This window comes from Chrysemys picta, chromosome 1 (assembly GCF_011386835.1).
Source record: "Chrysemys picta bellii isolate R12L10 chromosome 1, ASM1138683v2, whole genome shotgun sequence".
NCBI classification, from domain to species: domain Eukaryota; kingdom Metazoa; phylum Chordata; order Testudines; family Emydidae; genus Chrysemys; species Chrysemys picta.
This window is the reverse complement of record NC_088791.1, coordinates 248,271,206-248,297,099: the sequence shown is the minus strand read 5'-3', so window position 1 is coordinate 248,297,099 and position 25,894 is coordinate 248,271,206. Positions and strand designations below refer to the sequence as shown.

The 25,894-nt window shown below is 41.5% G+C and overlaps 1 protein-coding gene across 2 annotated transcripts in view; it reads right to left on the bottom strand.

Annotated features, from left to right (window-relative positions):
- Positions 1 to 2,942: 2,942 nt before the first annotated feature.
- The window catches only part of IRS2 (insulin receptor substrate 2), a 37,170-nt gene continuing 14,218 nt past the window's right edge, over positions 2,943 to 25,894 (bottom strand). Inside the window, exons 2-3 of one of the 2 annotated variants that reach the window (XM_005302988.5) lie at positions 16,227 to 16,272; positions 2,943 to 5,330 (exon numbers count right to left, since the gene is read on the bottom strand). In XM_005302988.5, coding sequence (XP_005303045.2) covers positions 5,303 to 5,330; positions 16,227 to 16,272 — 74 coding nt within the window. In that variant the 3' untranslated portion in view covers positions 2,943 to 5,302. The remainder of the gene's footprint in view (positions 5,331 to 16,226; positions 16,273 to 25,894) is intronic. The other variant, XM_005302990.5, reaches the window with a different exon arrangement.

Genomic DNA, 25,894 nt, shown 5'->3' with positions numbered 1-25,894 from the left:
AGGTGACCTGCTGCCCAGAGTGGATGAAGACTGTGGGTCAGATTCTTAGGACTGCTATACTCTCTTCATGCCACTCAGGTAGTTCAAAAGGAGTGGAGACGGGCTGTAACTCCCCAGCTGGGGATATCCCTGCTGTAATGGAACCCGAAGTAGGTTTGAAGCTGGTGTAGCCACAAACCCCGACTCAGAGAAAATGTTGAGGGTGAAGAAAGGCAGAGAAGATTTATGGCTAGAGTACAATTCTCTCCAGTTATACCCAGCTGGCAGGTAGTCCCTTAGGGACTGTTGTCACATAGTGTAATTAAGAGTGGTCCCTAGGCAGCTCTAAACTAGCTGGGTCAGAGAATCGGAGCCATAACCAGCTCACTGACAGATTCTCAGCAGAAACTAAGCACAGCAGAGAATCTGGTCCTGGGTGTCTATACTGATTTTATTTTACCAATAGTATTTATCATGAGGTATTGTTGACTCACCCATATTCCATAAAAGTAGAAGGAGCTTCTCTTTGATGGCTCTGCTTCTTCCTTGCTGAGCATTCTCAGAGTCTGGAGTAGTTCTTCCTGTTCAAGGGTGCTGCCATGGTGACATGGTGAGTTTCACAGGGTTCCATCTTGTCTCCCTTTTGGTTCCATACATATGGAATCATTAGAAAGGTTAGAAGGATGAGCTGTGGTAATTACAGTATTCTGATGAAATCCAGCTCTATTCTGTCTCTCACCTGACTCTGCCAGTGCTGCTGAATACCTGGGCCAGCATTTGAGGGGAAGAGGGGGTATGGATCAGCACTAGCTGGCTGAACCTCAATCCACATAAGGCTGAGATGACGCTTCTAGGTGAGAAGTCACAACTGGAAATTATAGGTTATCTTTTGGGGAGTGTGCCCACTATTTGTAACTCTTGTTCACTATTTGGGGGTTGTATTGGAACTCCAGTTGCTGCTGGATGATTATTTCTTTTGCTTACAGATGTTGCTATCATGATCCCTGACTTGGTCACCTCAAAAATGGGTTGTTGTAACATGCTCTAGCTGAGGCTACACATTCAGCCAACTAAATATTTAAGGTGATGGAGAAGGCGATGGCCTATTTCATAAGTGGTATATCTCGCCAGGACATGACACCAGTGCTCCAGAATCTGCATTAGCTGGCTAGTGGTTTCCAGATGGAGCGTAATGTGTTATTTATTTTAACCTATAAAGCTCTAAATGGCTTGGGGGGAGGAGGGATAGCTCAGTGGTTTGAGCATTGGCCTGCTAAACCCAGGATTGTGAGTTCAATCCTTGAAGGGGCCATTTAAGGATCTGGGGCAAAAATTTATCTGGGGATTGGTCCTGCTTTGAGCAGGGGGTTGGACTAGATGACCTCCTGAGGTCCCTTCCAACCCTGATATTCTATGATTCTATGATACTTGGGGGAAAGAGAGTGTCACTCCCCAGGCCATACTGCCACCATGTTGGAGTCTCTTCAGTTTAAGAGAGGGAACTCTCAGTGAAATGTTCTCTGAAATGGGCCTTCAGGCTTTGGACCCTTCCTCCCACCCTTAGTGTGAACCAACCCATATTTGACTTTCAGGGCATGCTCTGTTTACTTAGACTTTGAGGGAAGAAGGGGCTAGCTGGGAACTGACATTGTCAAGGAGGAGAGTTCTGGTTTGCTGGGGAATGCTGGTGGGTTAGCTGCTAGGTTTTAAAGCAGCTAGTTTGACTTGATTGATATTTTTTATAACTACATCTAAGGCACAAAGAGATAGGTGCTTGTTTGAATATTGTTTTAGAAATCTGAATCCAAGCAGGAAGCTCCAGGGCCTTGGAGCTCTCACCCCATACCGTGGTTAAAGCACTGCAGTGAGACTCAAGATCCAGGTTCAATTCCTAGTTCCACTCAATTGTGACTTGCCCAAGGCGAGGCAGCCTCTCTGTGCCTCAGTTCTCCTCTGTAAAATGGGGATAAGTTTTTCCTTTCTCCCTTTACTTGTCTATATTTGGTTTGTATGCTCCTGAGGATGGAGACAATCTCTCAGTAAGTATATGTACAGTGCCTAGCACAATGGAGCACTGATCTCAGTCAGTTCCTCTAGGCAATACTGTAATATAATAAATAACCAAGAATGTCCTGTCACAAGCCCCTTGCTATTTATGCATCAGATCATGATAGCAGGAACCTTTCCAATCCTTCATGCTCCCTTCGTCCCCCTAACAAGTGCCAGTTGCAATCCCTCAGACTGCTCCCTCCATAGCAGCCTGCACAACACAGAAAGGACTACGTAGAGTGGAGCCATTATTTGGCAGCATAACACTGGGGAACAGAAACCAAGGAGGACAGCCAGTACTGCCAGCCAATCCTGTGTTCCAAAGCGCCCACATGCAAGCCAGCAAACACAGACCAGTTCTAGATAATGTTTTACATTCACTGTCCACACGTGTAGACAACTACATGAGGGATATGGCAGGGGATAATCAGCGTATGTCTGCTCCTAAAAGGAAACACGTGGAGGGGTTCCCATAGTGCACCACCTTCCAGTGCGCCTCATGCTCTTTGAGCATTAGCAGAAAGCTCAAGAGTTACATGCAAAGTTAAAACATTCCCTTCTTGTAAATTAGTATGTGTTCAGTTGCTTTGAAAATGTTTCTAAATTTAATCAGGTTATAAGAGGAGTTAAAAACTAAGGGCCCTAACTTAGACTTCTGCTGAGGGCAAAATTTGTTCCTTAAAAAGATACTATTTAAAAAAAAACCAAACCTGTATAATTCTAAAAAATAAAATTACTAAAAGTCATATACTGGTTTTCATTGTTATTATTTCTGTTAACAGAAAGACAGGTGAGTGTCTGTAGAACAGTAAGATTTATTCATAGAAAGCCTGATTCACCCTAAAGGAACAAGAATAAAGTGGTTTCATCCCAATAACCAATAAAAACCCTATAGAAAGCAGGCCCTCAAAGACTTTATTCCTTTAATAAATAATTATTTTATTGCATATGGCTATTAAGGAGAGCATCCATGATCAATACAGACTAAAATACAATACACTACTCTAGTTCCATTTATTCTCGTCTCCAGCAGCATCACATTTATCTTTATATACAGCGTGTACATTGGAAGACACAGCAAGATAAGTTAAGTCTTTTGTCATATCACAATAGCAAGAAATATATTTAACATCTTGATATCCATAAACAATACGTACCCAAAAAGAAAACACTGCTTAATAACTATAGAGGTTATATAGCAAAAAATATTTTAAATTTAAGGTAAGTCAGGCAAAATGTACAAAGACCCAATATACATTGTGAAGTTTTAGCAAACATAACATTTATACATTTTGGTTCCATTCTGTAAACTAAATCAAGAATGTAAATATTGCATATGCCTTTTGTGAAATATACAGGATAGAGGAGAACTGAGTACATCATCAAGTTTTTTTTTTTTAAGTTGCTGTATGAATATTAACCATTTGTTATAGTGGCATGATTTTACAATTGGTACAGAGGGATACTTCAAAGTAGAAATTAAAACATTGCATTCAGCAGGTACCACATTCAGTGCTATTGTTAGGGGGCAGGAAGTTCACAGAGCAAATGTCAACAATTGTATTTGTTTCAGTTTCAGAACTGAACAAGTACTAACTTAGAACATTTTAGAAACATGTAACGGGTTTTAAAAAATCAAATAAGCATATTTAAATTGATCTTAGACCAATATTGTACAGCCTATGCATTGCTGTGTTGCGAGACCCCTGAAAATTACACAGGAAAAAAAAATTACACCCTGTGTTGCGGGGTGGAAAAGGAATTAATTTACATTCATCTTTGTCTTGTAATACAATCCTGTGTTCTAAAAGTTCAGCATGTAAGCAGGAAGACTTTGCATTGCCATTATATTTGTAAGACATTGACTCTTGTCTTCCTCAAAATAAAAATATAGAGAGAGATATATAATGCATTCTGTTTATAGTGATGTATAGGTTCTCCACTTATCACAGAGAATTAAAAAAAAAAAAAAAAAATCACACACAACTCAAATGACTTAGTGTAATACTTACATGACTACCAGAGCAGGCACTGGGGAGGTACCCTTGAAAACAATTTAACTCTTCATTAAATTTATCGAAGGAGCAACAAGGTGACAGAACATTCTGCTAGTCTGGTGCAACAACTGTAGGTGACATTTGTAATAATAGCCACCACACATCACTAGTATTTTCAGAATACTGAAAATATTAAAAACATGGGCATTCTTGTAAAGAACTCCGGCTAAGTGACTGCAACTTTTATTTTTCCCTTTAATGATGCCTTTAGCTGGAATGCTACTTTTCTGGTAAGAGGCAAATATTAGGACTTTCAGGATGGCATAGTAATATATTACAATTAAGATTTCAATCTGCCCAATACTTATTATCATCATCCTTGCATTCCTAGCATGCCTGTGTGGATTTTTGGTTAGGAGACATGCAGCGAAGATCAGGGTTAATTGACAAGTATGATTTGTAAATAGCAGAAAAGGCTTTTGCAATTTGAAGTACCTACATAAACACCTACTTAGAGAGGATTAAACAAGTGTGTTAAAGGTAAAAAGAGATACCCCCCCAATGCAGTTTGATTATTTTAACTTACGTTGCTTCAGTTACACACTTTATAACTATTTGAAATCTTTCATCAAAGTCCGATCCACAACGTTTAATTTCATTTTAGACTTTTCAGTGCCCACATTGGGCTTTGTCTGATAAGTAAACACTGCAGCTAGTGATTTAGAACCAACCAGCAGCTGTATACTTAAAAAAGTTAAGTAAGGCTGAAGACTGTTCTTGAGAGATACTCAGCATAGAGATAAAGGAGGTCCTGTTATACACCAACATTACAAATCCGGCTTTACTTTGAACTGAGGTAGTACTGTGGTAGGCTTGAATTTATGCCAGTAAATACCAGATTTTACTGCTTTTGCAGGTGTTTGCAGAATCCCTTAATATGCTGAAGAATAAATACAGTGCGTCTTTGCAGAAAAAGGAAATGAAGGCATTGGCCACAAGAGGCCGGTTGAAAAGTTCCGAATTTCTAGAGAATATCTTGAATAAAGTCTGTCAAAACAGCAGCACAATGAGACTGTAGATGTCAATGACAGGAAATGAGTGAGGCAGGTTGCTCTCCCTTCCTTGCTGATTTGTTGTCCAGTATAGTCCATAACTGTTTTGAAAATTAAGTAACCTTTCGGACCAAAAACAAAAAATAAAGTAAACCTTAAGCAGCTTCGATTTAAAAAAACGTAAGCCAAGCAGCTTCTTTCAATGTTGTACTCTGTTGTTTGAGGTCATGGTGATAAAACTAACTCCTTCACTCTGGGGGAGGAAACAAAATTAAACAAAAGTCAATAAATAATGTTGCACAAATCAAGTTACTGATTTAAAAACCATCAAGAGATTGTTTTACCTTTATGTTAGGCTTTAATGACAAGAAAAGTATCATCTAGATGAGAATTACCTAAAAAAATATGCTTACATATCTCACATGGTATTATACAGAGGAGAAGGGGATAAGGCACATTTTCTAACCTAGTACTATTCTGTTTTCATGACTACCAATAATAACTGTTCAAGCCATCAAACGTGATTTGGGGAGAAAAATGGGAGAGGAAATAGCAAAAATTCCTCTCCCCTCCCCCCCACTCCTTCTGAACAGCACTGGTTTGTATTAATAGCAAGGTACAAATTCTAGAAAATATATAGAAACAACAGTTTTCAATCTAGTTGGAAGCTAATTAGTGGAGTCTACTTCCAGACATTGAAAATCAAGACTATTCTGATACTATTTTGTACAAAGAGCAAGTCTTCTCAAAAGATAATTGAGTATATAATGGATAATCATCTGAATTAATTATTTCAATTACTAAGAAATCTACTGTGCCCGATAAAGACCTAAAAACTCTGAAGCTGAAAAGGAAAATGGCCAACCTGCCCAACCCCCAAACAAAAAAATTTTTCCCTCCCCTTTACCTTTCACAGAATGAATGGCTGTTGCCTAAATAGCTGTCTCAAAGAGCCAAGCAAAATTATACTATATATTTTTTAAATCCCATTTTATTTTATGCTGTTTTAAAGAATCCAGCTGAACTGTGTCAGGTTCTTTTACTATAAAGGAATAATGAAAGATATGTACCACTCACATACAGCAACCCTGTCATATTTCTTAACTCCCAACTTTAAGAAGGTTTGTTATTGTGGCTGTTAAAAACAAACAAACATGTCCTTGATGTGTCACTTTTTAAAATATAAATTGTTCTTAGCTTGTTATATTTATAGTAGCTGAGCATATATAACAATTAACATAGGGTTACCATACGTCCTCTTTTTCCCGGACATGTCCGGCTTTTCGGCAGTCAAACCCCCGTCCGGGGGGAATTGCCAAAAAGCCGAACATGTCCGGGAACATGGCGGCTCTGCTCCTCCCCGACTCTTCGGCTCTGTTTAAGAGCCGAGCTGCCCGAACGCTACCGGCTTCGGGAACCCCCGTGCCTCCGGACCCTGCGCCGCCAGAGCCCGGGAGGGGAAGTGCCCGGCTGGGGGCGCAGAGTCTGGAGGCAGGAGGGCTGCCCGAAGCCGGTAGCGCTCGGGCAGCCCGGCTCTTAAACAGAGCCGAAGAGTCGGGGAGGAGCAGAGCCGCGGCGGCTGGAGCCTCCAGCCGCCGGGGCTCTGTGTAACTGACACTGTGTCAGTTACACAGTGTCAGTTACACAGAGCCGCAGCCGCTGGAGGCTTTGCTCCTCTTCCGCTCTGTTTAAGAGCCGGGCTGCCCGAGAGCTACCGGCTTCGGGCAGCCCCGTGCCTCCAGACCCTGCGCCGCCGGAGCCCGGGAGGGGAAGTGCCCGGCTGGGGGCGCAGGGTCTGGAGGCACGGGGGCTGCCCGAAGCCGGTAGCGCTCGGGCAGCCCGGCTCTTAAACAGAGCCGCGGCGGCTGGAGCCTCCAGCCGCCAGGGCTCTGTGTAACTGACACAGAGGCACGGGGACTGCCCGAAGCCGGTAGCGCTGGGGCAGCCCGGCTCTTAAACAGAGCCTAAGAGTAGCAGAGCCTCCAGCTGCGGGGGCTCTGCTCCTCTTCGGCTCTGTGTAACTTATACAGTGTAAGTTACGCAGAGCCGCCGGAGTCCCGGAGGGGAAGTGCCCGGCTGGGGGCGCAGGGTCCGGAGGCATAGGGGCTGCCCAAAGCCCGAGCGCTACCGGCTTCACGGTTTGCTGGGCAGCCTCCAGACCCTGCGCCCCCGGCTGGGCGCTTCCCCTCCCGGGCTCCAGCTGCGCTGGGGAAGCGCCGGCTGGGGGCGCAGGGTCTGGGGGCTGCCCGGGAAACCGTGAAGCTGGTAGCACTGGGGCAGCCCTTTCCCCCTGGCTGGGAGTGGGAGGGAGGAGGGGGCGGAGTTAGGGTGGGGAAGGGGCGGAGTTGGGGCTTGGCTAGGGGTGGGGAAATGGGCGGGGCCAGGGCCTGTGGAGGGTCCTCTTTTTTTATTTATGAGATATGGTAACCCTAATTAACAGAAATCAGAGACCTTGTAAATTCTACATGGAAATAAAATAGTGTATGTGAAGCACAATATCAGATAACATGAATGCAAAATTGTGTTCACGTTAGGTACTCCTTATGGTGCATGGTTTTTTTTTAAATTTTTGCCGCAACACTTAGTTTCAAAAGCTCAGAGGAATCTGTAGTTTGAAGGTGAACTGCAAAATTTGTTGCCAAAAGCAAAATTTTTTGCTTGCACAATGCCAGGAAGGAACAATTATATAGCTGTTCAGAAACGCAGGCCTGGATCCAGCAATCCCCAAGGCAAAAATCCATGTTAGCTTTCCTGAGTATGGACATAAGATCAAAGATGTAGTTGTCAGTATACTTTATCATGTATTTATTAATTTTGGCATGTAAAATAAATGTAAAACTAAATTCAAAGCCAATGCATAACAAGTTTTACATGAAACCTAGATAATTAACAAAAATTTAAATATAGTATTTATATAATTGGATTTTCTCTGTATTGATTCCTAATTAATCAGACACCACGGCTTGTTACAAAAGTACGCAAAAAATCAAAGGCTGACATCTTTGCATGTGCATGAATGATAAAAATGCTGTGGAAACCTACTATCACCAATTTTATCCAAGAAAAGGGACCTGTTGAAATTAATGGGAGCTACTAAGTGTTCAGCCCTTTTGAAAGTCAGGCTTCTTATTTAGGTGCCTAGATATGGACTTGGAGCCTAAGTTTATGCCCCCGTATTCAAAAATGTTGACCTCTGCTTCTAACCTTAAAAAAGCCTAGTACAGTCTAGCTTCTAGTCACAAACAAAAAAACCCAAACATGTTTTTATTATGGAGGAAGAAGACCAATCTGGGTGTGGATTACAAATTTTAGAAGGGACATGCAAATTAATGATTGGTAATACAGGTTAAGCGAGGAGCTCTTATTTACACTCTCATATAATACAAGAACAAGAAAACTTTAAATTGAAAGATAAAAATTATTTTTTTAATATCATGCATAATTAACCTGTGGAACTCATAGCCAAAACGAAACGTTATGATCAACGCGAAACTGCTCACCTTCAGGGTCTTGTAAACAAAGGTGTTCACAGACCTTATTTAATAAAAGTAAATGGGTGTATTAAGAACCTATATGATGCTCCTCTGTGTAGTAAAAACAGTTGCAGCCAAGGAGGCTGACAACCAGGGCCATGTGGCAAGCAGCTTAGAGCGGTGAGAGTACGGAGCTCCCGGGGTTTCCTACATTTCAAAATCAGGGCTTGGGGACTGGAACAAAACTTTTGTGCAGGCAGTCAGCATGAGTGTGCTGCATTTTGTTGCAAGTCTGTGTGGGTCTACGAGGAGAAAGTCAAGAGAGTCACTTCTTGGGATAGGGCACAAGGGCCTGATCAGATGCTTCTGCAAAGAGACTGTCTTGCATGCTGTTTTGTTCCTACTGTTGTTTAGGGAAGCAAGAAGTGTTGTGTGTACACTTTGTAAATAAACAAACTGCACTAAAAAATAGCCTGACTCTGTGTCACTGATCTCTTATCTGAGCAGAAAACATCCTGCCAGGCCTGAATTTTGGCTACTACTCATAGGGGCAACAATATAACTAAGGCCAATAGCTTAAAAGGATTCAAAATGTCTACTGCAGGGATTGGCAACCTTTGGCACGCAGCCCATCAGGGAAATCCGCTAGCGGGCCGGGACGGTTTGTTTACCTGCAGCGTCCGCAGGTTCGGCCAATCGCGGCTCCCACTTGCCGCGGTTCACCGTTCCAGGCCAATAGGGGCTGCGGGAAGCGGCACGGGCCGAGGGATGTGCTGGCCGCTGGTTCCCGCAGCCCCCATTGGCCTGAAACGGCGAACCGCGGCCAGTGGGAGCCGCGATCGGCCAAACCTGCGGACGCTGCAGGTAAACAAACCGTCCCGGTCCGCCAGCGGATTTCCCTGCTGGGCCACGTGCCAAAGGTCGCCGATCTCTGTTCTACAATCTATATGGATAAGGAGAATATCCCTGGTTACGGTAGTTAGGAATTTTGTACACAAAGGAGCATAAACACTCATACTTCAGGACATATGTACACCAATGATGAAACTTCTGCTTTGGGCAGAATATTCCAAAAAACTGTTCATGAGTTTTCTTGCATTTTCCTCTGAAGCATCTAGAACTAGCTGCTTCCAGACATCAGATGCTGGTCTAGGTGGTCAGATCTAATACAGCAACTGCTGTGATTAAGAGCTAGAAGTTATCACTGGTATAGATTTTGTACTATTTAAAAAAATATTGCTTTTAAATTATTTTGTACTTTTTAAGAAACCTTTGTAAACTACAATTTAGTGTACATGTATTAAGGAATATCATAATGCAAACAGCGAGTAAGCAGTATATCTGATTCCCCTGTTAGGGATGCTTATTTAGAAGCATATTTAGGGATCTGACCCATAAGAAACTGTACTTGTACAACGATCTGAAGTGCTTGTAGGCCCTGATTCAACAAGGTACTTAAGCATGACTCTAATGAGTCTACTTACATGCTTAAAGTTGGGCACATGCTTAAGTATGTTGTTCAACTGGGGTCTTAAGGCCTGATTCAAAGCTCAGTAATGTCAGTGAAATGGTTACCATTAACATCAATAGGCTTTTGATCAGGCTTTTAATGAGGAAAGGAAAAATAATCACTGCTACAAGTGTTGCCATGAGAGCCACATGAAACTTCTTGTTGCAGATTTAAGCCATTTACCTGCTTGCTTAAAATAAAGGTGCCAGTTCCTAACAAGTACTATCTATTAAATTTAACTTTGGCCATTAATATCCTGTATATGATCATAGGCTCCAATTCAGTAGCACTTTAAGTGCTTAATTTCAGCATTTATAGAATTAGAATCATAGAATATCAGGGTTGAAAGGGACCTCAGGAGGTCATCTAGTCCAACCCCCTGCTCAAAGCAGGACCAATCCCCAACTAAATCCCCAAATGGCCCCCTGCAGGATTGAACTCACAATCCTAGGTTTAACAGGCCAATGCTCAAACCACTAAGCTATCCCTCCCTCGCCCATACATTGCAATGAGACTACACAGATGCTTAAAGATAGGTGCACGTTTAAGAGCTCTGCTTACTCCTGGCCAAAATTTGCAAGGTACAGGATAGGTTCCTGACTGCCTCCAGAAAGAGAAAATGTTAAACACCTTAATCAAAGCATCATAGATATGGTCCTCCGTAAGTAACACAGGCAGGAGGAGCTGCATGTTTTCCAATGGAAAACACAAAACAAAACAAAAATCATAATCAGTGACAGTAAAGCAAACCAGGGCATGTTGCCTGGAGGGAAAAAATCATGCATATTTAACAGACCCATCCGTGTGGCTATGTATGGATTAAACAAATATAATATTTGGGAGAAGTATGTACACCTCTACCTCAATATAACGCTGTCCTCAGGAGCCAAAAAAATCTTACCACGTTATAGGTGAAACCGCATTACAATTGAACTTGCTTTGACCCACCGGAGTGCGCAGCCCCCCCGGGGAACACTGCTTTACCGCATTATATCTGAATTCGTGTTATATCGGGTCGCGTTATATTGGGGTAGAGGTGTATCTGATAAACCCTATATCTAGGGCCACACAAAAAAATCTATCAAAATACAAAATCTGATATAATTTCTACTGTCTTTATCTAAATTGTTTACTCCAAATGGTTTTGGGGCACATCAAGAAGAGATCCGCAATTACAAGATCACAGTTTCCAAAACTACCAAAGGTAAGACTCATTCAAATTGCATTAATGCTTCTCTTGAGGGCATAAAACAATAAATACTTAAATAAAATTAGCTAGAGAACAATTCAGTATTGCGCCTTATCAAACACCATGTGTATAGAAATATAATGATTTGCCAATTAAAACAAATTCAATCTGCTTATTAATTTGCAGTCAGTAAGCAGTGAATAAGAGTGTATTAGGTCTAAATTTCTAAAAATAAATTTAATTCTCATCTACTGATATGCATACAAATGAACAGTTATTGATGTGGCTCAAATACAAAACACATTGTTGGTAATTTACAACATATAAATTAACTCAAGAGGTAGTATGACCTATTGAACAGGACTATGGCTTGGGACTTAGAACACCTGGGTTCTATTCCCAATTCTGCCACTGGTTTCATGTCCGACCTTCAACATGTCACTTCACCTCCCTTGCCTTTAATTCCCATCCTATCCTTCAGCTGTCTTGTCAGGTATGTTGCAAACAAATAACTTTTCTACCACAAATAGTCCCATTGAAATCACTGGAATTCCTCATGATAGTAAAGTTAAGCACATGTGTGTTTGTAGGATCCAAGCCATAGACTGTAAACTCTCTGGGACAGAATCTGTCTCATATTCTGTGGCTGTATGGTGCCTAGCACATCAGGGCCCTGATCTGAACTGGAACCTGTAGGCACTACTGTAATACAAAATAAAAAACAACAATACATTAAGGACATACATACTGTATTACAGTTACATTATTTCAAAGGAAGGGAAGGACCAAAATGAAAACAAATATATAAATTTTTTGATCAGTATTTATCACTCCTCCCCCCATGATATTAATTCATAGAAATATAGATCGGGGCCAAATCCTGACCTTCCTCCAGCCCTTCTTCGGCAAGTTACTTAGGAACATGTTTAACTTTGAGTAGTGAATTCAACGGGACTACTCATGTGCTTATAGTTAGACATACTTAAGTAGGGGGTCTTTTCAAGTTGGATTTAATGAGACTACACATGTAAGAAAAGAAATGTTGGCCCCTGATTAAAGGAAAAGGTTTAAGACTAGAGTTTAACCATTTGCCAAAGCAACATACATTTCCCCTAGCACAAAATATTTAAAGTGTCCACAACTACTATCAATCTTTTGTTACACATATACATTTCAAAGGAAAAACAATTTAACTATGAAAGAGGTGATATATTTATTGTTCAAACAAGTTATGTTTGGACATAATTTGAGGCAGGCTGCTCAAACGAACACACTTTTGGGGGGTTGTTGTTCTATTAAGAAAACAGTAAAATGTCATTTAAATATGGACTTTTTAAATTTAGAAAAAAATGGGTACTGTGTGAATATAGCCTATGACCCCTATAGCAATCAAAATATATAATTTGTATATATAATTTTTAAATAAGCAGAGCAGGGTTTATGTAGATATAGGTATTTACATTAAAATTAGTGTTATAGTACTGTTACACTTGGGTTCAATAATCAGAACAAAAAATCTAATTGCTTGAATATAACACAAACAAAAGAGATTCTATCTACTGAAGTGGGAAACACATTGTCACATAACTTGAAAAAGTTGCTGTGCTACCACCTGCAAGTGCACCACAATTATTTTCAGACACTTAGTAATGAACACTATACATTAGAGGCTAAGATGGGTACCAATATTCTTTGATGCCATGCACACATATTACAATTGACTCTTAGTGCCAAATTCTGCCCACAGATACCAAAGTAATAAGAGTTGTACCCGGGTATCTGAGGACAAATTTTAGGTCTTAGTTTAAATTTTTTGTTTCAACACAAACTGGAAATTTTAAAACATTAATTTCTTTAACTAAATTGCACTTTCTCCACTCAAAAATTTACATGCCTAACTTTTTTGAGAATACTAAGTGATTGTTTTCACTTGAATTTTCTACTGCAATATAATGGGTCGATCCTGCAATGGAAATACACATGTAGTAAGTGCTACGCTTAGGTTATTGGAGAATATGGTTCTAAGTTTGGTATAAACTGTATTTCAGTATCTATTTGTCAAGAAGTTCACAGACTTACAAGTATGAGCACCTGTGCATTAAAATATAATTCTATATAAATTATAGAATTATTTTAAAAGTAGCTATAAATTCATTCTAATGATAACATGCTGGGCTTTGATAGGTTCTTCTCACATCCATTAAAAAAATAGATATAGATTTAAAATAAGCAAAACTTACACTGTGTACTTCCCAGATTAGTTAAAAAAAAGTTCTCTTACTAAACCTCTCAAATTCAGAGATTTTGCTATTTTCCAATACTAAATAACTTGGAATGGATGTAATAAATTAGGCAAAACAAACCTACTTAGCACAATATGAAGTTTGTTCAGTTATTTCCACCCTCTCTCTCCTGCAGCTTGGCTATATGCCTACTTAACATGTTAAATGAAACCGAATAAAATCAAGTCACTTCTCATACAGAAAGCAACCAAATCATCGGAAAAATCTTTCAAGTCTTTGGTCTTGAACTGGAAACAACCATGTAACAGGGTCAGAACACAAAGAAACAGTGGTGGAAACTATATAGGGAATATGCCACCACAAAGATTAACATATGGCATCCAGCCAAAGAGAGACTGTCTCTACAGGATTTAGACATTAAAAAAAAAGAGAGAGAGAAGTCAGGTTCTTGGTTAACGACCGTCACTACTGCATTTGCCTCCCACCTTACGAGCTACCACTCGATTTTATTATCGCTGCAGATATAGAAACGGGACACTGGAAAAATGGTTTCAATTTGACTGTCAGTTTGGTTTCCACAAGTCCTTCTGTGTCAAGAGGGTAGAAATCATCTCACCAGTTGACTGAAGGGGGGAGGGAGGGGAAAAAGCAAAGTTCTATAAACACAGAAGCCATATAGGAAAGGGTGGTAGAAGAGGTACTCTCTTCGTTTTTCTGTTCTGTCCAGGGCCGGCTCCAGGCACCAGCCCACCAAGCATGTGCTTGGGGCGGCGCCTGGAGGGGGGCCGGCGCGGCGGGGCGCTCCGGCCCGAGAGCGGGGCTGCGACTGGGCTCGCTGCCCTCCCCACGGTGCTCCGGCCGCCGGGGAGAGCGGAGCCGCAGAGGGCTCGCCGCCCCCGCCCCCGGCGCTCTGGCCGCCGGGGGCTCTCTACTCTCCCCCCAGCACTCTGGCCGCCGGGGAGAGCGGAGAGCCCCGGCCGGGCTCGCCGCCCTCCCCCCAGTGCTCCAGCCGCTCGGGGAGAGCGGAGAGCCGCGGCGGGCTCACCACCCTCCCCCCAGCACTCTGGCCGCCGGGGAGAGCGGAGAGCCCCAGTCGGGCTCTCCGGCCGCCGGGGAGAGCGGAGAGCCCCGGCCAGGCTCGCCGCCCTGGTTCTGTCCTTATATTTTCTTCAGATTGGGATTGAAATTAGAAGAGTGAGGGAGAGAAGAAGCTGGGCATGAGATTGCAGACTCCATGTTTCTAGGAAGAAGCAGCAAAGAAAGCCTATAGGGAACTGAGCAGACAGACCTTATTTACAGGGCTGACAGGTACAGACATAGCACTGTATGTCCTTGTATACTCTTCTACTTCCATTCTACCTATAGGGAGTCAGAAAAAGGGATTGCAAGCTCTCTTCAAAGGTATGTGATCTAGAATCAAAGTGCACAAAGAGAAAGCTAAAAAAGCCACCAGGTTACTGTAAATATCTGAACAATTCTGCAGATTTGGGATGAAAATCTCTGTAAATTGGCCAATATTTTTTGCAGAATTATGGAGGCACCAAAACCATACAATATATGTTGAAATGAAAAGGTTTCTGTCAGTTTACTGGAAAATCAATTATACAGTCTGCAGGATGCCCCACAGCATTGTGCAAAAGAGGAGGAAACGTCTACAGTTTTCCAGTATGTCTGGACAAAGCTTACTATTTTGTTTATTATGCCCATGAATTCTTCCCATTCCATTTTCTACCTGCAGCCACTCCAGTTAAACCATCTCATAATTTACTTCACTCAAATACAATGTTTCTCAAATTGCAAGGCAGGCTTCCCAGGCCAAGTGTAAGGAAATTAAAAAGAAAGTGAAAACTAAATGTTTTATTTCTTGCTATATCATTAACACATAAGTTTAAATTACTGATCTGTCTAATAGGTTCTCAGTACTTGGTACGTATATTGAATATTCAGTAAACTGTTTTATCTCATGAGACCTTCAAATATAGAAACAATGAAGCAACAAAACAAAACAAAAAAGAAAGAAACAAACACATTGAGGCTGCTTTGTACAAATGTTTAAGCATTCTTGCAAAATACTCTTCCCCATGTCAAGATGACCCCTGTAGTGCTTCAATGTAGATGGCTACCTATGCCGACAGGGAGTGTTCTCCAATCAGCGCAGGTAATCCACCTTTCCAAAAACCAGCAGCTAGGCCAATGGGAGAATTCTTAACTTTTTAGTTTAGACCAGACCTTAGTGTGTTTACCTAGATCATCGTCATCATCTAATAAATTTACCTTACAAGTGTTGAATCTAATCCACACCACTCAAAATCAAAAGTTAGTAAGTTCTACTCTTATTATTAAACCATTGGGAGACAGACACTGGTCACACTTTAAAGTACAGTACTCATAAAAGAGGACCTGAGCCAGATTTTAGCCTCAGATGCTAGGTATCCAATTTGCTTGACCATTACAGTACCTCCTCAGTTTGAATTCACCCTAAAGTTTTATTTCTGCCATCAGATGCACCGTGGGGCTCGCAAAGTCCTCTATATTTATATTTATAAAAAGCATTCCTGACCCAAACAATTGAGGACAAATTCTATTCTCATTTACAGGTTTGCAATGTCATTAATTTCTACTTCAATAAGGTTGCACACCTATAACTGAAACTAAGACTTTGACACAGTGGTTATTGGCCACTTTTCAGCAGTGCTTCAGAGCTCCATGAAAATATCTGAAAACATCTACTCACCTGCTCTCCAACCTAACTCCCAAGTAGGCATTAGTCCTGTTTCTTTCTGTGAACAGGTAAATAAAATTGATTGTATATTATCAGAATTTATTTAAGATTAATAATCAAAGCAATTGTGTATATGATGAGTACTTTTTTTATTTCTGATTTACAATATAGATCCCCTTATTCCCTGCCCCCACCTCAACTACTATAAAACTGTATTTTTTCAAAAATAATGCTACAAAAAGTGTTCTGGAGTCTAATGGTGTGCAAGCATTTAGGTCTTATATTTAAAGCAATATTTTGTTAAAGAAATATCAATAATTTGCTTATCGATATCATTCATGATTTTACAAGAAGAATCCACAACAGATGAGACACTCCTCTGAAATTTATATACAATAGTATTGTATACAGCAGCTATTATTTTGTTAGGGGTTGAAAGGTTGTCCCATTAACACCATAAATACCCATTACATGTCACACCTGAAGACAAACTGATATACCCTTTAAAGATAGAGGCAACAAATTGGTAAGTACTTTAGAAATGCAATACCAATCTTTAAAATCTTAAAAAATGTCTTATCCACAGTGCACTATCTCAAGCAAAAGCACACAAGCAGGATTGAAGGAATTAAGATTATTCCTAGCTACACTGCATGCATCTCGAATCCTCTTACCTAATAGCTTCCTGGAGAACAAAGTGAAGCAAACCCATATTCATTAGCTCTGCTAGACCGAACAGACTCCAGAGCTTCACTTTTACAAAGGTAGTTAAGGAATGTGAATATAAAGTTGCCAAGTTACCTACTCCAAGGCGCAATAATGTCTGAGTCAAGTGAGGAATCACAGTTTAAACATCAACAGCAAATATTCCATGTGCTAGTTTTCAGCTGTGAGATCTACAGTACATAAAAAGTCCAGTTCCTTAAAAAAAACATAACAACAAAAACAACCTTTGTTTAACTATGAAAATACCTACTTGACTAAAGTAATCCTCTCACATAACTTAAACGTTATTTAAGAAAGGGGAGGGCATTTTACTAACTTTTAAGAACCTAATGTTATTTATGTCCTAAAGTACAAATCCCATAACATAGTGCATTTTCTTCTGTAAATACAAGGATTTGTCAGTGAACGTTTACCTAAAGTACAGCCCGTAATAGAGCTCTGGGGCCATATAATGTACTATTTCAAGTGTTTCTTTCTGTACTTAAAAGGTTTTCTAGTTTTGTTTTGTTGTTTTGGCTACTATAATTTGCTCCAGAGCAAACATGCTTGTAAGATATCAGTGTTTCAGGTATCTTAATAAGAGCCACTGATGCCTCACACAACACTTTGAGAAAACGATTCTATTTAGCAACAAATCTGATTATATAACTAAGTATTTCTTTTTAACATTTTATTTTATTGGCAGGACGCGATCCATAAAAACAAATAAAAATAGGATCTTTGTTACTTAAGAGTTCACATCCAATCCCACAACCACTCAGCACACAGAAAGAACTTTCTCAGGCCTTGGCTACACTTGCAAGTTACAGCGCTGTAAAGCCTCCCCCAGCGCTGTAACTCACTCCCTGTCCACACTGGCAGGGCACTTACAGCGCTGTATCTCCCTGGGTACACCGCTGCAGGTACTCCACATCTCCGAGAGGAATTAACAGCTGCAGCGACTCACGGGTGTGAGTGTAAACGCTTGCAGCGCTGTACTAATCACCTTGTCAAATGGCCATTCCTCTCCATTGTTGTGACGACTGCAGGAATGCAAAAGTGCTGGTTTCAAAGCTCATACCACAGAGAAAAGCAAACAGTTTGCAGCTTGCTTTGAGTGAGTAAATGAATGAGCAGGGAGTTCGGAACTTGCAAAATAGAGAGCTGACATGCTCCAAAAAGCACTCTCTCTCCCCCCACACTCCCTGTCACAATCCACCCACCCCCCCTGTTTTGAAAAGCACGTTGCAGCCACATGAATGCTGGGATAGCTGTCCATAATGCACTGCTCCCAACACAGCTGCAAATGTTGCAAGTGTGGCCAAACCACTGCGCTGTCAGCTGTCAGTGTGGACAGACTGCAGCACTTTTCCCTACTCAGCTGTACGAAGACAGGTTTACCTCACAGCGCTGTACAGCTGCAAGTGTAGCCAAGGCCTCAGACTTCAGTGGGAGTTCCCAATACAGAGCCCTTATAAGAACAGATCCATTTGCAGACATCCTACCTTGCCACAGTGGTTTGGGGCACCACAACTGGTTGCCGTGAAAATTATTGGGATGTCATATCAAGGGACTATAACTTCATGTGGGGAAATAAGCAGTAGATGAAGTCTCATAAAGGCAAGGATTCGGTTTTATAAATGCTCATAGTGACAAGAACACACAAAAAAGAGGAATAAAAGCCACTGAAAATATATAGCAGGGGATATCTTGCAACATACATGTTTCTCAGAATTTTTTACAGCATAAGGTTCTCTCAAAGGTCTAAGAGCAGTACATCCTTGCAAACTTTATGTATTGCATTGACCAGGAAATATAATCTAAAACAGGGGTTGGCAACATTCGGCATGCGACTCACCAGGATAAGCACCCTGGCGGGCCGGGCCAGTTTTATTTACCTGCTGACGCGTCAGGTTCAGCCAATCGCGACCCCCACTGGCCGCGGTTCGCCGTTCCAGGCCAATGGGGGCGGCGAAAAGCCGTGGCCAGCACATCGCTCGCCCACGCCGCTTCTCGCCGCCCCCATTGGCCCAGGACGGCGAACCGCGGCCAGTGGGGGCCGCGATCGGCTGAACCTGACGCGTCAGCAGGTAAATAAAACTGGCCCGGCCCGCCAGGGTGCTTACCCTGGCGAGTCACGTGCCGAACGTTGCCGACCCCTGATCTAAAAGAATGCACTAAAAGTGCAGGCAGCTGAACAATAAAGAATACACAAATCCTTTTTCATTTCACATTTACTGAACAAATACAATACCTCAAATATACTAACTAGACACAGTACAGTCCAGGTCAAGCAGAAGTACTTAGCTATCTCCAGCTGATGCAAATATGCAACAAGCACCAGACCAATCTGTTAGTCAAAAATAGACACATTTGCCTTTAAACTGGCCAATCTTATTATAACTGGTGAAAGTGAGCAAAATTAAGGGCACTGAACATTTATATAGAATCCATTCCTGACACAGTAGCAGTGTGTTCCTCAGAATACTGTTCAGGCTAATAAAACAGGTACATATACTAAAATCTGAAATAGGAGTATACTAGGAAAGGTAAGTTAATGGATATTACAGTCACCCTCTCTCTCTAGATTCACAATTCAAGACCTAACTAAAACTGAAGTAATTAAGAGACGTTATTCAGTTCTGTAATAAACGCTGTCTCACTTGTAGAAAGCCTACATTAGGATCCACCAAGGATTTTAAGGTCACTTGGTCATTCAGAAAGTTGGCTCGGAATTATTAATTGTATTTTGTATTAATTAACATTAATTGTATTCTGTATTCATGCGCCCCAAATACAGGCCCATGAGTTTTTTTTCTGCCATCAGGTATCCCAAATATGGTTTGTCTTCCAGAAGAAGACCTGTTAAGAAAAATGTGAATAATGGTTACTCTTGTAATGTTCCCATCTTATGTATAGAAACCCCACCCTGTCTCTTGGCTCGCCCCCTTCCCCCCAGCAAAATACATCAGCAGCAGTCTCAAGATGCCTGTTCATACACAGAGGAATAAGCTGGAGCCCCAAGAGGCGGGCCAAGTCTCCTTACACAGAAGCCACAGCAATTCTGAGCCCAGCTACTGGATGCCTCCACCTGACGGACAGGTCATCCAGAACAACCAAGATAAGAAATCAATCTGTATTTCTGGCAACAGATCACAGAAATGCCTTCTTGCTCACCCTACTTTTTACAAATACAACTGATAGAAAACTTGGATGAAATCCATCTAGTGCAAAAAATTCCTCAAAATCATACATAATAATGCATGAATATGCTTCAAATATGTTAGTTCTCCAGAGCTCACAATTTCCTACATTTATGGCCCACACCTGGTGTACTGAGAGCTGGCTGGTCACATGGTGATAGCTCTCCCTATTTCCAGTTGCTAAACATCATTAAAATGAAGGGACAAATAACAGAGATGCAAGGTGGGTGAAGTAATATCTTTTGCGGGACCAATTTCTGCTGGTGAAAGAGACAGGCTTTTGAGCTCCACTGAGCTTAAGGCCTGAAGAAGAGCTCTATGTAAGCTTGAAAGCCTGTCTCTCTCACCAACAGAAGTTGGTACAATAAAAGATATTACCTCATCCATGTTATCTCTCTCATATCCTGGGACCAACATGGCTACAGCAACACTGCAAATGGAAAAATAATGTCAGGAGAGTGAGTCATTGCTATAACTCCATAGGGATGTTGTGTGACCACAAATGGTATGAGAGATGGCCTCATCAATCAGGAATAGGAGGGGAAATGGCCCATGTTCTTTATCAATCATGCAGCCCATGCTATGAAGAAGTACAGAAAACCCCTGTCCTAGATGGTTTAAAAAGACTGTGCAAAACTGTTTAAATTAAGGAAGCGTATAAGAAAGGTCCCACAGTTCACAAGAAATTCACATGTTCGTGATGAAACGTTCCAGAGGCAGCTGTGTGCATAGCATCTGACCCAAGTGTCTAGCATAACTCTAGGATTAAAATTAGAAGACATATGCGTATGTGGTCCATCCTGATACTTAAGTCTCATTATGCTAAATTCTGCATTGATTTACATACCACATATTCTCATTGACTTCCACGGAGTAAATAGTGTAGAATTTGGCCCAGTATTTCCTGTTAGTTGACAACCACTTAACATAATTTGGTCTGACCATTGTTACATTGTATTCATCACTCTTATTACTTGAATGCTTTTTATGTACTGACAATATTTCATTTCTTGTTTCCGGATAAGAATTTGCTTTGTTTATATATAATGTGAATTATAACTTTTCTGACGACCACAATAACCTTTTTTCAAATCTGCCAAATGTGGCATGTATTTTAAAATAAAGCAAAACAATTTAAACAGTAAGACAAATCTAGAAATTGAAACAGTAATGTAACTAACACAGAACAACAAATAAAAGAACATGGCTTGCAGAAAAGATATTAGTAAAATAATCATCAAGTTATTTAGCCTTTATTTGTTTACTAAAAGGTTTGTAGCATACCAAAAGAAAAAACTCCTCTGTTAGTTGTGCCTAAAGGCATAACCACCAGTACTGTCATTCTCACAGAGCCCTTCTGTTCACATTCCTAACAATGTAAAAACAGCTGTTTTCTCATCTAGCCCTTGTTCCTGTCACACCTTTTTAAAGAAGGCATACAAGGCTTACCTCTATCACTTATGTGATGAGCAAAGAATAACTGTCAAAGATACTTAGAAAGTACTCTGTCTTTTCAAGCTAGTTTTACAATAAGAATTAGAATATATTATAGTAACATACAGCTATTCTTCTATTGAAGAAAAAGCAATTATTCATGTTCAGGGGGAGGGGGAAAGAGGATGCAAGGAAAAGATTAAGGCCTTGGCTACACTGGCAATTCACAGCGCTGCACTTGCTGCGCTCAGGGGTGTGAAAAAACACCCCCCCCCCGAGCGCAGCGAGTGCAGCGCTGTAAAGCGCCAGTGTAATCAGCGCCTGCAGCGCTGCACGCTCACTCGCAGCACTGCAAGCTATTCCCCTCGGAGAGGTGGAGTACTTGCAGCGCTGCGAGAGAGCTCTCGCAGCGCTGGCGGCGCAACTACACTCACGCTTCACAGCACTGCCAAGGCAGCGCTGCCGCAGCAGCGCTGTGAATCCGCGAGTGTAGCCAAGGCCTAAGGCTTCTGCTTATTCTATGCCTAACTAAGGAGACAACCAGTACACTTTCTATGTAACTGTATGAACTTTAGTAAGAAGTAGTCAAAGAAGTAGCCACTTTTACAGAAGGTCATTAAGTGGAATTCAAGCCCAAGTCTTGAAGAATACAAGACAAATGCAGATAATTCAAAAAAGATTTTCAAAAATACTATGGGTCAAAACTTCATTACTGTGCTACGCCAGAGCAGATTGTGAATAAGAACTGTGTGTAATAAAGGGTAGATGTGGGAGAAACAGAATCTGCTCTCTCAGCTTGGGGACAGAGCACTGGCATTGCCACTACTGCAGCCTAAAGGTTACAACAACATGTTTGATGCAGTGTGCAAGCCCTTGCTCTTAGGCCTGGTCTACACTGGGGGGGGGGGGGGGAGATCGACCTAAGATACGCAACTTCAGCCAGGAGAATAGCATAGCTGAAGTTGATGTATCTTAGTTCGACTTACCTCACGGCGCGGGGTCGATTGCTGCAGCTCCCCCATCGACTTTGCTTCCGCCTCTCACCGAGCTGGAGTTCAGCAGTCGACGGGCGAGCGATCAGGGATCGATTTATCGTGTCTAAACTACTCGCGATAAATTGATCCCCAATAGATCAATCGCTACCTGCCGATTCGGCGGATAGTGTAGACATACCCTTAGGCTCTACTCTCAGATTCGCCGGCCGCTGCCTTGCTGAGCCTTTGCCCATTCTCCTCCTCCCCATGAGTGTTGTTTAGGCTGCCATGGAACAGCACAAGGGTACAGAAACACCTTACAGAGGCTCACCACAACATGCCCCTCCCTATATACAAAAGCTGCATGAGTTTTGCTGCATTTAGGCCTCTTCACAGCTCTTTTCCAGGCTGCAGGATTTTGTCTATTTTTTTCCCCCCAACTCCAAGTCAGGTATAAAATTATTTAAATGTTATACTTTGTCCATTTATTTCTTTAGGGCCACATTACCGCTATACTGAAGTCAATGGCACATTGACTTCTTTTAACCAGGTTCTGACCCCCTGATAAAATGTATGGTCATTATTTTTACAACACACATATGACATAATATTACCATATATTAAATACCTTTCATTTTATTGTCACTACAGTGTTCATGCTAATGTACAACCACAAAGGTTAAAATGAGACTTGCAGTGTTGAATCAAACTGTATAGAACAGGTATTGAAAGGCAGAGGTGGGACACAGCCCCTCCCCCAAACAGAGGGAGCACGGAGAGGCAGCAGAGCCAGAAGGGAAGAGGCGGAGTCAGAGTCTCTCCGCTTCTGGCCATGCTGTTCTCCCCCCCCAGCCTCCGAAGCACCTGCAGCTCTGGGGCTGGCAGGCTGCAGCTGTGGCCGTGCCGCCCCGCCCGCCAGAGCACCCTGCAGCTGTGCCGCCCAGCCTGCCAGAGCAGCTCCAGCCAGGTCAGAGACAACCTCCCCTGGCCCTCCCCAGATAAAGTGGGAAGGGATGGGATGGGGAGAGTGTGGGGGTCCCGGACTAGGGGTGGGGTCATGTGGGGGGTGGTCACAGGGGTTACTCCCCTGACCACCAACTTCTCCCCCCGCAAAAATTTCCCCATCAGTTGCTGTCCCAGCCCGTCAGGGTAAGCAGCTAGCGCACCGGGACACTTTGTTTACTTAGGTTTACTGCTGTGCCTGTGGACATTCAAGGTAAACAAACCATCTCGGCCCACCAGCGGCTTATCCTCATGGCCCGGGAGCCAAAGTTTGCTGACCCCTCAATTATAGGGTTGGCTTATGAATGGGCCATAAAAGTTTTCCATTTTTACTTATCCATCTTGGTGGGGTTGGCTTATAAACGAACCGGCTTATGATTGAGTATATACGGTAGCTACTTTGGTAGATATTTAATTTGATATTAATGATTCAAACAAAATTATAATTACAAATTTCCTTTTATAAGTGACTACAAAGAGGAAAAAAATTACCATCCTACAGTTCATTTCTGCATGCTGGAAAAAAGTTCTTAATGCTGTTTGAGTGTAGCTACTACAGTAGTGGCACAATAAGTTTATAAATGACTCCATAAAGATAATTGTAGAAACTGTATTTGCTTCAGTGCAGCATATTTATATTCATTCACAAACTTTTCCCTGCATTTCTCTATGATACCTGGTAGCACTAATATTAAGTGCTTTTAACAAACTTGATTTCCATCAGTTTTTAAAGAGGACTTCCCCCATTGACTTCAATAGGAACAAACACTTTTAAGGGGAAGAGGGGGGAAGAGGAGGAATCAAAGCCCCCAACACTTAAAAGTATTTTTTATTAAAAAAAAAAAAAAATCATGGCCTATGTAAGAAGTTCAGACAGTTCACTGCTGACTCAGACTCCTTCATGAAATGTTACAAATTTTGATTCTATAAGCCCAAATATAGGCTTAAATAGTTCAAAACTGTCAGTTAAATATTTAATACTTTTAAACAATGTTATCTATAAAAACAATTTTACCTTTCTCATCATTTCATACACGAGTTAATTTTAATCAGCTTGAGCACCATGGCTTTTTTGTAAAATGAATCTGAGTTTTGCATTTTGTGCTACAACAAACCCATGACTTTTCCTTCTTGTCATGTCAAGCGGCTGTAATCATCATAATCAATATATCTATTATAAATCCTGCATTTTGGAGGATTAAAATTTGGACAGAAATATTTTCCCAAGACTGAAACTTGGCATGCAAGGTGTAGGTCTACATCCCCAATAAAGCAATTTCATCATTTTAAAATCTGTATGTTGTACAAAGAGTTAAAATGGTGCTACAATACAATTGAATAACTGCCTTTCATAAGGATTACTACATCTGCTGTGTCACAATCCCATACTTCTCATGCAGGAAAATCTTCCTTTCACCATAAGAGGAAAAATCTGCTTGTATAAGGAGTTTGAGTCCATAGCCTAAAGTGTAAACAAGACCTCAGAAAAATGATAAAAGACAAAGGCACCCTATCACCCATAGGCAAACATGCTTCACAAAACGATCATTCCATATCTGTAAAAAGCAACAGAGGGTCCTGTGGCACCTTTAAGACTAACTCTTCTGTTAGTCTTAAAGGTGCCACAGGACCCTCTGTTGCTTTTTACAGATTCAGACTAACACGGCTACCCCTCTGATACTTGATTCCATATCCGATCTCTTAAGTCCTCGTCCTCAAAGGAAACCTGCACAACACCTTCAGAGGATGAACTTGGAGCTTAAATTCGTAACTTTGCTATACGCTAAAAATCAGAGACTCAATAACACTGGATTTATGGTTTACTGCAACAATGGGTAACCCACTAACACTCCTTTGTCCTAGGACTGCAGAAGTGTTAACTGCCCACTTCACCTTGAATGGTCTCTGGCAAGGCGTGCTAATTCATTATGCTAAGCAATCTGTTTCACCTTGTATTTAGCTGTGTCACACTCTTGAGTACCTTTCCCAGATTTGAAGAAGAGCTCTATGTAAGCTCAAAAGCTTGCCTCTTTCATCAACAGAAGCTGGTCCAATAAAAGATATTACCTCACCCACCTTGTCTTTCTAATATCCTGGGACCAACACAAATACAACACTGCAAACAACAAGAAGTGTTAATCCGTTTAAACAGTCTGCCCTGAAATGTGGGCCAGCAAAAGGTCTGAACAGCACGAAGGACTGTTTAATGGATATTTACTAGTACTATCACATAAGGAAAAAGAAAACGAAGTCTTCTCACCGGCCTTTTTGAAAAAGTTCCAAGTCACGAGAAAGAAGAGATTGCATTAGGAAAAAACATCACTGCCCCTCCTCTAGAATTACTTAGATACATAACTCAAGC